At 38.1% G+C, this 17082-nt stretch overlaps 1 protein-coding gene across 4 annotated transcripts in view; it reads right to left on the reverse strand.

The window, feature by feature from the left end:
• Nucleotides 1-17082, reverse strand: part of ECPAS (Ecm29 proteasome adaptor and scaffold) — a 121220-nt gene that overhangs the window by 36013 nt on the left and 68125 nt on the right. For all 4 annotated transcript variants that reach the window (XM_032240337.1, XM_032240334.1, XM_032240336.1 and 1 more), the window contains 7 exons: nucleotides 16267-16347; nucleotides 14355-14580; nucleotides 13821-13912; nucleotides 11588-11722; nucleotides 10566-10722; nucleotides 9645-9817; nucleotides 8530-8631 (listed from right to left, as the gene is read on the reverse strand). In XM_032240337.1, coding sequence (XP_032096228.1) covers nucleotides 8530-8631; nucleotides 9645-9817; nucleotides 10566-10722; nucleotides 11588-11722; nucleotides 13821-13912; nucleotides 14355-14580; nucleotides 16267-16347 — 966 coding nt within the window. The remainder of the gene's footprint in view (nucleotides 1-8529; nucleotides 8632-9644; nucleotides 9818-10565; nucleotides 10723-11587; nucleotides 11723-13820; nucleotides 13913-14354; nucleotides 14581-16266; nucleotides 16348-17082) is intronic.

The raw sequence follows: 17082 nt of genomic DNA on the forward strand, positions 1-17082 counted from the left end.
GGAGGAAGAGAAGAAATAAGGGAATGAACAGAGAGCATGCGAGGGCTATGAAAACACTAACTCTTCCAAGCATTAAGGCAACAGCTGAGACTTTCCTATGCTAATCAATAAACGCTCTATTTGTGATGAGGCATCAAGTGCTAATGCTACATGCTTCTGAGACTGAGGAAAAAGGATTAAAGGCTTTAGTCCTACAGCTTCCCTGGTTAAAAGCTTCTCTTGGCAACTTTGAGCTAAAAAAGTTATTTCAACATAATCCTTATTAAGGTTCATTTTATGTACCTGTTTTTGCATGTTTCCCATAGTTAATAACAATACACTTGCCATTAAAAACAAAAACAAAACTCCATAACTATATTTATGAATAACATTTATGAATATCTGGACTTCACTGTAAATATTCCAGAAATAAAGGGGTTCAATAGAGAAAATAAGAACAGACACGTGGGAATTCATTACATTATTATCATTCTATTTTTGAATATGTATAAAATTTCCCATAATAAGTTACAAGAGGGGCCGGGCATGGTGGCTCATACCTGTAATCTCAGCACTTTGGGAGGCCGAGACCGGTGGATCACCTGAGGTTAGGAATTTGAGACCAGCCTGACCAACATGGAGAAACCTCGTCTCTACTTAAAATACAAAATTAGCTGGGTATGGTGGCGCATGCCTGTAATCCTAGCTACTTGGGAGGCTGAGGCAAGAGAATCGCTTGAACCCAGGAGGGGGAGGTTGCAGTGAGCCAAGATCGTGCCATTACACTACAGCCTGGGCAACAAGAGCAAAACTCCATCTAAAAACAAAAAGAAAGTTACAAGAGGGAGCAGGAGGCAGGGCAAAATGGCTGAACAGGGAGGGGGAGGTGAAAATGGTTAACAAGTACAAAAAACAGAAAGAATGAATTCAGGCCAGGCATGCGCTCATGTCTATAATCCCAACACTTTGGGAGGCCAAGGTGGGTGGATCACCTGAGGTCAGGGGTTTAAGACCAGTCTGGCCAACATGGTGAAACCCCATCTCTACTAAAATTACAAAAATTAGCCAGGCATGCTGGTGTGCACTTGTAATTCCAGCTATTCAGAAGGCTGAGACAGGAGAATTGCTTGAGCCCAGGAGGCAGAGGTTGCAGTGAGCTGAGATTGCACCACTGCTCTCCAACCTAAGCAACAGAGCAAGACTCTGTCTCAAATAAAAAAACAAAAAAACAAAAGAAGAAAATGAATGAGACCTAATACTCTTTGGTAGCAACTAGTGTGGCTATAGTCAATGATAATTTAATTGTACATTTTAAAATAACTAAAAGAATACAATAGGATTGTTTGCAACTCAAAAGATAAATGCTTGAGGGCATGGATACCCTATTCTCCATGATGTGATTATTAAGCACTGCATGCCGGTATCAAAACATCTCATGTACACCATAAATATAAACACCCAACATGTACCTACAAAAACTTAAAACTGAAAAAAAAAAGAAAAGCCCAACAGAACCTCATCCCCTTCCTATCTAATGCAGGGACGTCAAACTAAATTATCCACCACAAAAGCACCTTCATAAAAACTAAAATAATCAGGTGAGAGATCACAGCACCCAGCTTCAGCATAATAAATAACAAGAAGAGACTCACTGAATAGGGTGGGAAGAACACAACTGCCTATACCACCCCCTCCCAGTCCCAGGCAGCACAGCTTGGAAAGAGGAACCCAAGTCAGTTGACTAAAGTGACCTCAGCCCCCAAATAAATTTCACCAGCAGCCAGGCCACACCTGAGGGTAGGAAAACCAAGAGTACAGGAGACTTTATCTCACAACCAGGCACCAGTGCAGCTACAATAAAGCAAAGCACCAGGCAGAGTCCAAAAGCCCCACTTCCAGGATGCTGCTGTGGAAGAGCACTTCTAGACCCAGCACAGGCAAGAAGGGAATCTGCTGGTGTGCCAGAAACAACCTAAGTCCCATGTCCTGGGTGGCTCCAACACCTGCTGACTAAAGCGGCCTCATCTTTGAAAAAGCATCAGCAGCAGTCAGGTGGCCATAGGCCTTGGGTGAGCCCTGGTACTGTGCTGGTCTGGGAGGCCACGGGCTTTGGGTTTAACCCAGCATGGTGCTAAGCTGCTGTGGCCACACGAGTGCCCACATTACCCTTCCCCTAACTTCAGGCAGCTCATTGTGGAGACACTCCCTCTACCTGGGGGAAAGAGAAGGAAGAGAGCAAGAAACTTTGCCTAGGAACACAGAGAATGTTAGATATCTAACAGACACCTAGATACCCAAGTCCATCAACGCTGGGTATCGAGGTGTCTGTAAGAGTGGTGGCACAACTGGGCTTAGGGTGCCCTCTAGTGCTGAAACAACTGCAGTGACCACAGGCTTAGGGAACTCAACACTGAGTCGTATTTGAACTCGAGGAAGGCCCTCTGAAGGGCAGATGCAAACAAGACCAGACTGTGAAGACTGAAATAAATATTTAACTCTTCAATGCCCAAACACTGATGAATGTTCACAAGCATCAAGGACATCTGAGAAAAAATGTTTGAAAAAACATTTGCCCTAACCAGACTAAATAAGGCACCGGTGACCAATCCTGGAGTGGCATAGATAGGTGGCCTCTCAGATAATTCAAAATAGCTGTTTTTGTTTGTCTGTTCATTTGTTTTTTGAGACAGTCTTGCTCTGTCGCCAGGCTGGAGTGCAGTGGCGCAATCTCAGCTCACTGCAACCTCCGCCTCCCAGGTTCAAGCAATTCTCCTGCTTCAGCCTCCCAAGTAGCTGCAACTACAGGCCTGTGCCACCACACCCAGCTAATTTTTGTATTTTTAGTAGAGATGGGGTTTCATTCACCACGCTGGCCAGGATGGTCTCGATCTCTTGACCTCATGATCCGCCTGCCCTGGCCTCCCAAAGTGCTGGGATTACAGGCATGAGTCATTGTGCTCAACCCAAAATAGCTGTTTTAAGAAAGCCCAACAACTTCAAGAAAGCATGGAGAAAGAATTCAGAAACTTATGAGAGATTTAGTAAAGAGACTAAAATGGGGGGAAAATAAACAAATCTTAATGTTGAAAAATATAATGGATGACTGACAAATGCTTCAGTGTGTCTCAAGAACAGAACTGATCAAGCAGAAGAAAGAATTAGTGAGCTCTAAGACAGGTTGTTTGAAAACACACAGTCAGAGGAGAAAAATGCAGAAGAATGAGATACACTTAGAAGATCTGGAAAACAGCTTCAAAGGGGCTAAGAGTTATTTGCCTTAAAGAGGAGGTAGAAAAAGAAACGGGTAGAAAGTTTATTCAAAGAAATAACAGAGAACTTTCAGAACCTAGAAAAAGATGAACACCCAGGTAAAAGAAGTTCAAAGAGCACTAAAAAGATTCAACCCAAATAAGACTACCCCAAGACATATAATAAACTCACAAAGGTCAAGGATGAAGAGAGGATGCTAAAAGTAGCAGGAGAATAGAAGCAAATAAGATATAAAGGAACACTGATATATCTGGTGGCAGACTTGTCAGCAGAAACCTTACAGGCCAGAAGGGATTGGAATTAACATATTCAATATGCAGAAGGAAAAAGAAAGGGAAAGGGAAAGAAAGGGAAAGGGAAAGGAAAAGGGAAAGAAATAGTTGAAGACTGACTTCAACGCCCCACTTTCAGTAATGCACAGGTCATCCAGACAGAAAATCAACCCACCCAAATCAAAATTAAACTACACTCTAGACAAAATGGGCCTGTCATTTACAGAACATTTCATCCAACTGCTATAGAATATGTATCTTTCTTATCAGCACATGAAACATTTTCCAGGGTAGACCATATGTTAGACACAAAGCAAGTCTCAAGCAATTCAAAAAAAATCAAAATCCCATCAAGTATCTTTTCTAACCATAATGGAATAAAACTAGAAATCAATAACAAGAGGAATTTTGGATACTAAAGAAATACATGAAAATTAAACAACACATTCCTGAACAACCAATGGGTCTAAGAAAAAAATCAAATAAGAAAAATTCAAAATTTATTGATACTAATGAAAATGAAAACACAATATACCAAAATCTATAGAATACAATGAAAGCAGTGCTAAGTGGGAAGTTCACAGTAATAAATGTTATATCAGAAAAATAGAAAGACTTCCTAGTGATGCACTTTAAAGAACTAGAAAAGCCAGAACAAAGTGAACCCAAAATTAGTAGAGGAAAGAAATAATAAAATTCAGAGCAGAAGTAAATGAAATTCAGACTAATAAAAAATACAGAAGAGCAATGAAATGAAAAATTGGGTTCTTTAAAAGATAAACAATAAACTATTAGAACTGATAAATTCAGTAAGTTACAGGATACAAAATAAACATACAAACCGTTGCATTTCTATATGTGATATGGTTTGGATTTGTGTCCCTGCTCAAATCCCAAGACTGAATTGTAATCACCAATGTTGGAGAACGAGCCTGGTGGGAGGTGACTGGCTCCCCCCTTACTCTTCTCCTGATAGTGAGTTCTCACAAGATCTGGTTGTTTAAAAGTATGTAGCATCTCCCACTTTGTTCTTTTTCTACTGCTCCTATGCCATGTAGGACATGTTTTGCTTCCTCTTCGCCTTCTGCCAAGATTGTAAGTTTCCTGAGGCCTTCCAAGCCATGCTTCCTGAACAGCCTGCAGAACTGTGAGTCAATTAAACTCCTGTTATTTACAAATTACCCAGTTATAGCAGTGCAAGGACAGACTAATATGCCAACAGCAAACAATCTGAAAAGAAATCAAGAAAGTAACCCCACTTATAATAGCTACCAAAAAAAAAAAACCTAGGGATAAATTATAACCAAAGAAATACAAGATCTCTATAATGAAAACCATAAAACACTGATGAAAAATTTAAAAGAACACACAAAAAAGAAAACATATCCCATGTTCATGGATTGAAATATTATTAAAATTTCCATATTACCAAAAACAATCTACAGATTCAATATAATCCCTATCAAAATATCAAGGACATTCATCACAGAACTAGAAAAAACAATCTTAAAATTTGTATAAAACCACAAAGACCCTAAATAATGAGCAAAAAATACTAAGCAAAAAGAATAAAGCCAGAGGCATTGCATTACCTGACTTCAAAATATATTACAAAGCTATGGTAAGCAAAACAGCATGGAACTGGCATAAAAACAGACACATACACCAATGGAACAGAACAGAGAACCCAAAGATAAATCTATCCATTTACATCAATTCATTTTCAACAAAGGCATCAAGAACATATATTGAGGAAAGAACAGTCTCTTCAATAAATTGTGCTAGGAAAACTAGATATCCACATGCAGAAAAATGAAACTAGGCCCCTTTATCTCACCATATCAAACCAAAATGAACTTAAATCTAAGACATGAATTATAAGACTACTATAAAAAAACATGGAGAAACACATCAAGATATTGGTCAGGGCACAGATTTCTTAAGTAGGATCACAAAAGCACAGACACCTAAAGCAAAAATTGACAAATGGGATTATATCAAGTGCAAAACCTCCCACACAGCAAAGGAAACATCCAACAGAGTAAAGAGACAACCTATAGCACAGAAAAAAATATCTGTAAACTACTCAACTGACAAGGGATTAAAATCCACAGTAAATAAGGAACTCAACTCAACAGCAAATACACAATCTGATTTGAAAATGGACAAAGGATCTGAATATAGTTATTTCTCTAAAAAAGGTACATAAATGCCAACAGGTATATGAAAAAGTCTGACGATGGAAATGTAAAGAAAAAGTACAATGAGATCTCATCTTACCCTAGTTAGAATAGCTATTATCAAAAAGACAGAAACCAGCAGATGACAATAAGAATGTGAAGAAAAGGGAACATTAATACACTGTTGGTGGCAATGTAAATTAGTATAGCCATCAGGGAAAACAGTATGAAGGTTCCTCAAAAAACTAAAACTAGAACTATCATATGACCCAGAAATCCCCGTATATATCCTAAGTACATATCCAAAAGAAAATCTGTATACTGAAGAGCTATTGTGCTCCAATGTTTACTGCAGCCCTATTAACAATAGCCAAGATAAGAAATCAATTTAAGTGTTCATCAACAGATGAATGGATTTTTAAAAAGTGGTACATAAACACAATGGAGTATTATTCAGCCATGAAAAAGAATGAAACCCTATTGCTGACAGCAACATAGACGGAACTGGAGGACATTATATTTAGTGAAATAAGCCAGGCACAGAACAAATATCCTATGTTCTCACTCATATGTCAGAAAATCAAACTCACGGAGGTAGTGAACAAATGGTGATTACCAGAGGCCAGGAAGAAAAGAGAGCTTGACCAATGGAAACAAAAATACAGTTAGAAGAAGTAAGTTTCAGTGTTCATCAGCACAATAGAGTTACTATAATTAACAAGAATTTATTGTATATTTCAAAATAGCTAGAAGAGAAAATCTCAAATTCTCTTAACACAAAGAAATGATAAACACTTAAAAGGATGGATATCCCAATTACCCTAATTGGATCATGATACATTGTATGCTTGTATCAAAATATCACATATATCCTATAAATATGTACAATTATTATGTATTAATTTTTAAAAATTAAAAATGGGCCAGGCACAGTGGCTTATACCAATAATCCCAGCATTTTGGGAGACTTAGGTGGGAAGATCACTTAAGCCCAGGAGTTCAAGACCACCCTGGGCAACACAGAAATACACTGTCTCTATAAAAAATTAAAATATTAGCCAGGCATAGTAGGGCATGACTGTGGTCCCAGCTACTTAGGAGGCTGACGTAGGAGGGTGCCTTGAGCCTAGGAGATGCAGTATACTCCAGCCTTGGTGACAGAGTAAGATCCTGTTGTAAAAATAAAATAAATAAAAAGTTAAAGGAAACCAAACAACCTTCAGCACTGTGTCCTCCTTGACTGTGAAGATATTCTGCTTCTGTTTCATGTTCTTCATTATTCTCATCATCTAATCTCTCTACCTTATTTCCATATTTCTAGTTTTTCATGTATTTCTAAACTCTTAAAATAATGGCATTAAAAGCAAGTTAAGAATTCAGACAAGCCTTTCTTGAAAAAAAAAAACAAAACAAGCTAGGCACAGCGGCTCACATCTATAATCCCAGCACTTTCGGAGGCTGAGGCGGGCAGATCACCTGAGGTCAGGAGTTCAAGACCAGGTTGGTCAATGTGGTGAATCCCTGTGTCTACTAAAAATACAAAAATTAGCCAGGCATGGTGGAATGCACCTGTAATCCCAGCTACATGGGAGGCTGAGGCAGGAGAATCGCTTGAACCTGGGAGGTGGAGGCTGCAGTGAGCCAAGATTGCGCCACTTCAGTCCAGACTGGGAGACAGTGCAAAACTCCATTTTTTTTTCTAGGTGGGGGAAAAAACCCTAGAAGAAACCCACCTTGCTCAGGGATTTAAAAAAAAAAAAAAAAAATTAAGAAAGCCAGTATCATAAGTTTCCCTCCAAGTGGTTACAATGTGAATGACATCCCCGGAGCTTGGGGTTGTCTAAAAAAATTCACTTTAAAAATACTGAATTCAGAATCCAGACTAATATTGGCTCTCTTACTCGGGTGCCTCAGTCCTTGGCCTCAATTCTCTCTCCTCCTTCCCATCTTTCAAGGCCTAACAGAAACCCCACCTCCAAAAACATACACTAACTCCTCCTGATAAAATTACACCTTCCTTTGTGATTCTACTGCCTTATATACAAATGTCTCTTCATTCAGTCCCTTAGTCTGTCAATATTTACTGAGGTCCTGCTATTACCAATCACACTGCTAGGCACTTGTTTTATAGCAGTCAGCAAAACAGAGTCTGCATGTAGCCTAGCGGGCAATTAGAAACTGTGATAAATGCTGTGAAGAAAAAGAATGAGAGACATGGTGGCACAAATAACTAAAGAATCGACCCTAGTTTGATGGGCCAAAGAAGGCTTTTCAAGGAGCTCAGCAACAATCTGGGAAGGAAGCAGAAGGCTTTCAAAAGCTCGGTGCAAGGTGGCCAAAGAGGTTGGTATACAGAAAGTGAGTGAATGTCAAGAATCAAGGTTAAGGAAAGCAGGGGCCAGATCAGGCCATGCTGAGACACTTAGTATACTCTGTTGGCATTTGCCTACTTGTAGGTCTTCTTCACTACACTAGGCATCTAGAGGACAGAAGCTAAATCATTTGTTTTCATTCAGTTGAAAACAACTGAAATACTCAAGAGCAACTTTTTTAATGGCTCACTCCACCCATCTGGCTGACTGGGTATGTATGTTTTCCCTTCTACCACATTGCACTGTGCTTTGCTCAAAAATTATAAGAAAAGATCTTTCCCTCATAGGTGATTTAGTCAATGCTATACCTAGCACAGTGATGAGCACAAAACTAGTACTTAAGTATTTAGTGAATAAATGAGTAAAAAAAATCTCATAGCAAGCAAAACTGTACCTAAAAAAACAAACCACTCCTTTTTCCTTGAATAACTAACAATCAGGTAGCAATATAAATACCTCCACAGAATCCATCAGACCTTGCAAGAGGAGTTTCTGGTGAGGAAAATCTCCATCCCCAACTGGAAAATATCCCAGAGTTTGGATTGCTCGTTCTTTCATCTGGAAGAACACCAAATTTTCTTCTTTTAAACAGAGTATATAAAAGCTTTACCTCAGTACAGTATTTCCAAAATGAGATGACAGGAAGGGTAGTCTAACAAACCAACATAAAAGTTTTTACAAAAGCATCAAATTTTACAATAGTATGTGTATAAGTCATTGAAGGTAGAAACACACAAATCCGAGTCCACTAAGGACCCACAGCTATAAAAGAAGAAAGAAGAAAGCCTTTAATTAGGCTTATTACCTTTCAAACTATAACAATTTAAAATGTGGGTTCTGGTCCAGGAGGACCTAGGACCAAATCACATCTCAACCATTTTGCCTATACAGGTTTGTGACCTTAAGCAAGTTACTTACACTCTCTGTGACTCTGTTTCCTCATGTTATCTCATATAGAGATGATAACTGTGCCTATTTCACTAGACCTTTTAAAAGATTCAGTCAATATATGCAAAGCCCTTAACACACTCTCTGGTACATTACAAGTGCTTAACCATGATTGGCAATGATTAGTTAACAGCTAATAAAAACTGTACTGTGTATCTTCTCAGAAAGTTTTAAACAGTAGCTAGACCAAGATTAAGATTGTATCAATTAAACTTGTAGTAGTAAACTGATATTTCTGCTCATTAAATTATCTTATACCTCAAAACTGCCTTTAGATTAGGATTTATATTTGGTCTAAAATGACAAAAATCATAAAACTACTTAACATCTTATTACACACCTTCTGCATGACAAAAGATATTTCCTGATGAATTTAATATTTCACTCAAATCATAATAGTTATAAAGACCTAAATTGGAATGACTTGGTCAAAAGATGTACACACTAAGGTTGTACACAGATCACCTCTAACTCAAAAGTAAACACTCAAGCTTGCTTCTTTATCACCCATTTTTACATTAAACCCTTCCTCCAGCTGTAATGCCAACTATTCTCATTAGAATTTGTTTTTGCTCATTTATGAACAGAAAGAATTCCAGAAAGGGAAGAAATAAGAAACTTACCTTATTTGTCTCTTTACTGGAAGGTATTCTATTTAGTAAGCTTTCTACAAGATGCAATTTGGTAAAGCCAGATCCCTCACTGGGGATTGGGAGCGGACCATTTCTGCCAATTTCACCCAGGGCTGTGCAGGCAGCAATTGCCAGGAGGGGTGATGTACTGTCCAAAAATGAGCCTATAAGCACATTAAGCCAAAAAGAGAATCATATATACCATTATCCTTATGACCCAAAGCAACCAGTGACGTACTCAAGATTATTTTTAAGACAGCAAAATAAAATCAAAGTCTACAATATCTTCTAGTTGACAATTTGTTAACATTTACTCAGTGGAAAGACAACATGGCAACAGGGGATAGAGTAGTTTTTTGTTTAATATATAAATTTTTGCCCATAATAGGATCACCCCTGTTTATAAAAACATGTAGGGAAAAAATGTACAGAAAAAAAAAGAATGCTCTGGTTTTTTCTGTTTTGTTCTTTTTGAGACAGAGTCTAGCTCTGTTACCCAGGCTGGAGTACAGTGGTATGATCACCGTTCACTGCAGCCTCGACCTCCCAGGCTCCGGTGATCCTCCCACCTTAGTCTCCTCAGTAGCTGAGACTACAGGAACATGCTACCACATCCAGCTAATTTTATTTTTTGTAGAGGCTAGATCTCACTATGTTGCCTAGACCGGTCTCAAACTCCTGGACTCAAGTGATTCTCCCATCTTGGCCTCCCAAAGTACTGAGATTACAGGCATGAGCCACCACACTCAGCCTTCATTGCTATTAAAAATACAGAATTTATCAAGTAAGTTTTTTGTGAAAAAGCTTGTGTCTTCAAAGTACAAAGCTATAAAAAGAAACTGAAATGCCATATTAAAATTTAACATAATTCAAAAATTGCAACACCCAAATCAGCATAAAGACATTAATTACCTATTGTTTCTGTGGCACTCTGAATGAGTTCCTCTTGATCAGGGAGGAGGTCGGCATTTCTCTCTTGTTGCTCTGCCATTCTGATTTTCTTTTTAGCCAAATATCTTCCCACCGTGAATCCCAACGCAAGCAAGGATCCATGCTGTATCTCTGGGCTCTGAATTTAACGAAACAATCACATATCTCTGGCTCTCTCCCATATATGCAAGAATACATGGCGATATCTTTATGCCTATTAGGATCATCTCTCCAACAAAACATAAGGCTAAGGAATAAAGTGAACACTCAAGGTTTCACTAGATGCTACTGTATCAAGCTTAGGGAACAAGAGAAACCTTGAGTTTTCAACAGAATTTTGAGAAGCTCAATCGTGATTCACTTTAAGATTTACATTCTCTTAATTTCATGCCCACTCCAATTCCAGGTGAGGTGACTTTCCTACATGCTCCTACATGCTCCCATGCCACTTTCTAGCTTATAACACTTATGTAACTACAATGCTGTAACTTTCTTCACACATAATGTCTCCCTATTGCCAACAGAAGACAATGAACAGATCCTATTTCTAACTGCTAAAACCTCTAAACACAAGGTAACCAACAAACTGTTTGAAGTAAAACTTGTTTTTTTACTGGCAGCAATAGATAAGGAAGAGAAAAGGAGCTAACATTTCTAGCTTCCAGTACTAATCAGGCCTGACCCTGCTTAGTTTCCAAGATCAGATGAGATTAGGTGTGTTCACGGTGGTATGGCTGTAGGCTGTGAGCATCCTGTTGTACTAGGGATTCTCACGTATTTATGAATCACTGTACTCCTAGCACCTAAAACAGTGCTTATCAGGCACAGCACTCATATTCATTAAGTGAGCTGACTGAACCAATGTATTACCTATCTCATTTACTCCTTACATTCATAAAAGGAATTTAGAGGTTCATTTTACAAATGAGAACACAGAAACTAAAGTTAGATCCTTTTACAAAACTCTACCTCCCACAAAAAGGAATGAAGACAAAATAACATACGTGATTGTCTTTTGTAGTCTTTATAAGCTGTTCTATCATTGATTTCAACTCACTCCCCGACACTGTTGATACCACCACAGAATAAAACAATGCTGCCAGTTCACGCATTTCTTCTTTACTGCTATTCATCAGACTCTGAGCAGTATAAAAAAACAAATGTATACATGACATAGAACCATGTGCCTGCTGAAAACTTCTTTTGAAATTAAAAGAATGTTCAATCTATTGATATCCATGAGAAAAAAACAAGATATTATTTGAAAACAAAATGAAAGCTGAATGAATTATATAACAAAATCTTCGGTGCATTTTCATCAAAGATAACGCAAGTACAAAACAGGTGAAATTTATTCACAGATGATCTAAAACAAGGGTCAGCAACTTCCATAAAAAACCAAAAAGGGGCCGGGCGCAGTGGCTCACGCCTGTAATCCCAGCACTTTGAGAGGCCGAGGTGGGTGGATCACGAAGTCAAGAGATCAAGACCATCCTGGCCAACATGGTGAAACCCCGTCTCTACTAAAAATACAAAAAAAAAATTAGCTGGGCGTGGTGGCGTGCACCTGTAGTCCCAGCTACTCGTGAGGCTGAGGCAGGAGAATTGCTTGAACTCGGGATGCAGAGGTTGCAATGAGCCGAGATCGTGCCACTGCACTCCAGCCTGGTGCCTGGCAACAGATTGAGACTCCATCTCAAAAAAAAAAAAAAAAGAAAAAGAAAAGGATTTATGGGCCATTTGGTCTCTGTTGCAACTACTCCATTCTGCCATTGCAGTGCAAAAGCAGCAACAGACAATACCCAACGAATGAGTATGTCTGTGTTCCAGTAAAATGTGGACACGAAAATGTTCGTGTCATGAAATGTTAGTTTCTTGATTTTTTTTTTCCACATTTAGAAATGTAAAAACCATTCTTAGCTTGCAAGCCCTACCAAAACAAGAGGCAGGCCATATTTGGACCTTTGACTATAATACGACAACCTCTGATCTAAAACATCAAAGCTCAAAACCTATAAAATCATTTTAAAATCAGTATAAATTTGTAAAAAATAAAAATTCCTTTTTAAAGTAGAAGCAATTTGATGAGACCAGATTATCCAGAAATGTGCAAAACTAACACCTCTTGGTAAATTTCATTCATGTTTTCACACTTAAAGTTATAATTTGTACATTTTTACCATCATTCAAGCTGTATTTTCCAAAAAAAGAACTGCAATATGTAGCATATGGAGATACAGAAAACTGTGTGGGCCAATACCTACACTAAAAAAAAATTATTCATTATTTATCTGAAATTCAAATTTAACTGAGTATCTTGTATTTTTGTTTGTTTTCGTGTGGCCATGGGACAGGAACACCCTCATAAATGGCTGGTAGAAGTGTACACTGGTACCATCCACATGGACAGTGTCGTATCATCTAGGAAAATTACAAGAGCACATGTCCTCTGATCCAGCTATTGCATTTCTGGGGAATCCATCTAAAACATATACTTCCTCAATATGCAAGACAATAGATTATTCATTGTAGCAGAATGGAAGTGCTTACTCTAAATGGCCATCTATAAAAATCTAGAATATATTACAATACATTCATACAATAAAAACAGATGCTGTTACAATAAACAAGATGCTCTCTCCATAGTTGCAGTGGAATAGTTCCAGGTTCTACTATTAAGTGAAAGAATGTATAAAACTGTGTGAATAGCATTCTGCTTTTTGTAAAAAGAAACAAAAATTTTAAATGCACATTTTTATGTGTATGTACATAAGTAAACTCTAGAAAATACGCTATATATAAGTAGTGACTGATATATGCTTGTCCAAGGGGAGCAGAAAGGGCAAAAATTAGGAGACTTGGGTAGGTGGGAGATGGTTAAGGAAAGGATACATTTTACATAGTCTACTTACTTACTTAAACTACACAAATCTATTGCTTTTCTTTTTCAAAAAAAAACAAAACTTTTGAAACAGAAAAGGAATTTTTTTTTTATTCCTATGCTTCTCAATTCACCTCCCACTCTCCTCCAGATGTGTCAATGAGACATAGTGACCTACATGCTTCCCAGTAAGTGTCTGATGATGAGAGAGTTTTCAAAATGACATAAAGGCAGAAAAGGTCATATGAATGCTGGTGGGGAAAAAAAAATCATGAAGTTAATTCTATTAATTAATTTAATTCTGTTTTGGAAATAGAATTTAAAAAAAAAAAAAAAAAGGTACATGCAGAACATACCTTTATCCATTCTGTTTTGTCTACAAATTTGGTAGCCAACTTTTCTGGATACACTGACACAGCTTCCAAAAGACAGTACATAACTGGCAAACCTAAGTAAGAATTCAGAACCACTTTAAGTTTCAAGAAAAGTAATGAACATACAGGGACCACTAAATTCCTTTAAAGTATTAGGCTATTGCTTTAACACACATTTTTTTAGTTCTATTAAAAAAAAAAAAAAAAAAAAAAAACTACACAACCTAAATATAGTATGTGATTCACTATAGAAAATTTACAGATTAGCTATCTTTAAAAGGATATCCTGTTCTTCACATCCACTTCCAAAGTAAAAATATATTATCTATTGTTAGCATTTCTTTCTGAAAAAAGAACTAGTATCTAGAATGAATCAGATAACATTTAAAAAGAAATAAAGGCTATCGTTCAGTTATAGAAGTGAAGAGAGAGAATAATTTTGCCATTTAGCTAAGTTTAAAATTAGATTTTTCCTTAAGTGCTTTAATATCTTTCCTTAGTATCACAAATTCCTACCTCCAACACCTGCTAACAGCTGCTGAAGCAGGCCAATGTAGATCTGCACAGGGTTAGTTTCCCCACTCTTGTTAGAAGATGATGAGGGTGCCACCTGCCCGCCTGACATTAAAGTCCGTATGTAACGTCCAATGGCTGGGGCATGATCCTGCATATCAGCCAAACTCTGAGAGGTGGGCACCACCCCCGCACTGTGCGCAAGGCACATGCGCAAGTACAGAACTATCTACAAACAGAACAGAGAGGAAGACTAGATAAGCTTCTTGAAAAATTAATGTGGGAAGGTACTCTTCAAAGTAACAATTTCTAGTTTTGATTCTCCCACTCTTCTTCATAAAGCTATTCCAATCCTCCTCATGGAAAGCAGAAAATATTCCATCATGGAGCAAAATCTACACAAGGTTTGCAAATCCAAATAATTTTTTAATGAAGTTAAAATACAAACAACTTTTAAAGTCAGAAATTGGAGCTGAAGGCTGTTATCCTTAGCAAACTAACACGGGAACAGAAAATTAAATACTTCATTTTTTAATGAAGTTGAAATACAAACTGAACTTTTAAAGTCAGAAATTGGAGCTGGAGGCTGTAATCCTTAGCAAACTAATGCAAGAACAGAAAATCAAATACCGTTCTCACTTTTTAAACGGTAGTTAGATGGTAAGAACTTCCGAACACAAAGAAGGAAACAGACACTGGGGTCTACTTGAGGAGACAGGGTGGGATGAAGGAGGGGAGCAGAAAAGATCACTATGGGGTATTGGGCTTAATACCCGGGTAATGAAAACCCAAACCTAAAAGTTCAAAATTATAATAAAAATCATTATTTTGTAAAAGTTGTGTGGGGCGGGGGAGAAGGAGGGAAGGAGGGAAGGAAGGGAGGGAGGGAAGGGAGGGAGGGAGGGAGGGAGAGAGGGAGGGAGGGAGGGAGGGAAGGGTCAGCAGAAAGGGCAGAAATCCGGAGCAAATGGCCTATTATTCCCATAGAATTCCAGTTGTGTTTAATCTCCACTGACAAGAATTTGAGAAAATGGGTTCAAATCATCTACAGAAAAATAGATATGACACCATAAAAACTTTCTCTGATATAGACCAAACGTGGGGGCTCATGCCTGTAATCCCAACACTTTGGGAGGCTAAGGCAGGAGAACTGCTTTAGCATAGGAGCTCAAGGCCAGCCTGGGAAACATGGTGAAATCCATGTCTACCAAAAAGATAACAAAATTAGCCAGGAGTGGTGGCGCATGCCTGTAGTCTCCGCTACCCAAGAGGCTGAGGTGAAAGGTTCACCTCAGCCCAGGAAGCGAGGCTGCAATGAGCCAAGATCACGCCACTGTATTCCAGCCTGGGTGACAGAGTGAGACCCACTCTCAAAACAAACAAAAAAACAAAACAACCCTTACATAAACAGACTACTAAGAAGTCCTCTGGAAGCTTTTTCATTGATGGTTAGGATAGGCAGCAAATTCATTGTGAAAATTCTTACTCTGAACAAGATTACCTCTTGTAATTTACTTAGTGCAAGTCAATGATCTAAAAAATAGAATTTCCCTTAATAAGTGTGATCAATTAATCCTCTCCAACCTTCAAAATTAAATAATCCTAACAACCTCAACAGTATGTTGGCTTTAAAACCCAAATCTAACTTACTGCAAAATCCCAACAGTAATCACTACAGAACATCCAGTTCTTTCACAAAAAGAATCTCATCGAGATGAATATATTTACATACTCCACTATGAATTAAAATAATATCAATTTCCCAATATTTTTTTTAAAATAACCCAATGAAGGACAATAATACCACAATACGGGTTTACCTAAAACAAAACAAAATGACAGACACCTCTTTGAGTGTGGTGTGATCTTTTTAGAATACTTACAAAAAGTAAATAGGAATATATCAAAGTCCTACCTCTCCAAAGGCTGCTGGGTTAAATGGAAGGACAGTGGTCCCGGTCATGTACTTGACTGGAGTTTTCATTCGATGAGAAGCCTAAGTTTAAAAGTCCCAAAACAGATACAATTAGTGAAAAATGGAGCATATCTGCCCTTCCTCAACTCAAAAACGACTGTATTTCTAGCTACATGTCCTAGGTTTGCTTCTTTTTCTGATTAATACATTTTCCACTTTCCTATTAATCATGGTGATAATGCATGTCCCTTACACACTAAATGACAAGTGTTGCCCTTTTTCCATGTTTTTATTGACTTGTTTAAAAATAATAAACCTATTCTAGACATCTACTAATATGGTCATCTGAGGTCACTGCATGCCAGTTATTTTCATTAATAACGAAAGTGGGAGGAAACTACAAGCACAGAGAATATTCTGACCACAAATATGACTGTGCCGCTATATGGAAAACAGAATCCTGGCCACTGCATAATGACCTTCAACTCCCTTAAGGTGCCCACCTAGCAAAGAGCTGGGATCACCCATGGAGGTAAAAGGTAGGAAGGTATCCTCCAGCAAAGCGGATAGAGTCAAGGCCTGGAGGGGGTGAGTGGTCATTACTGCCAATATCCTGGAACTACTGGCAGAAAACACAATGCAAACGCAGGGGCTTGTAAAAAGTAGGTAAGATGCTCTCTTATGAATATGGTAGGAAGAAAACTGTTCCCTGAAGCATCCTTAAACTTATACTACCCTAAAGGGTGCACTTAAAAATAAAAAGGAGAGCCAGCATGGGCAATATAGCAAAACTGTCTCTACAAAAAATACAAAAAT

Source organism: Sapajus apella, unplaced genomic scaffold (assembly GCF_009761245.1).
Source record: "Sapajus apella isolate SASKATOON/1434 unplaced genomic scaffold, GSC_monkey_1.0 scaffold46, whole genome shotgun sequence".
Classification (NCBI taxonomy): domain Eukaryota; kingdom Metazoa; phylum Chordata; class Mammalia; order Primates; family Cebidae; genus Sapajus; species Sapajus apella.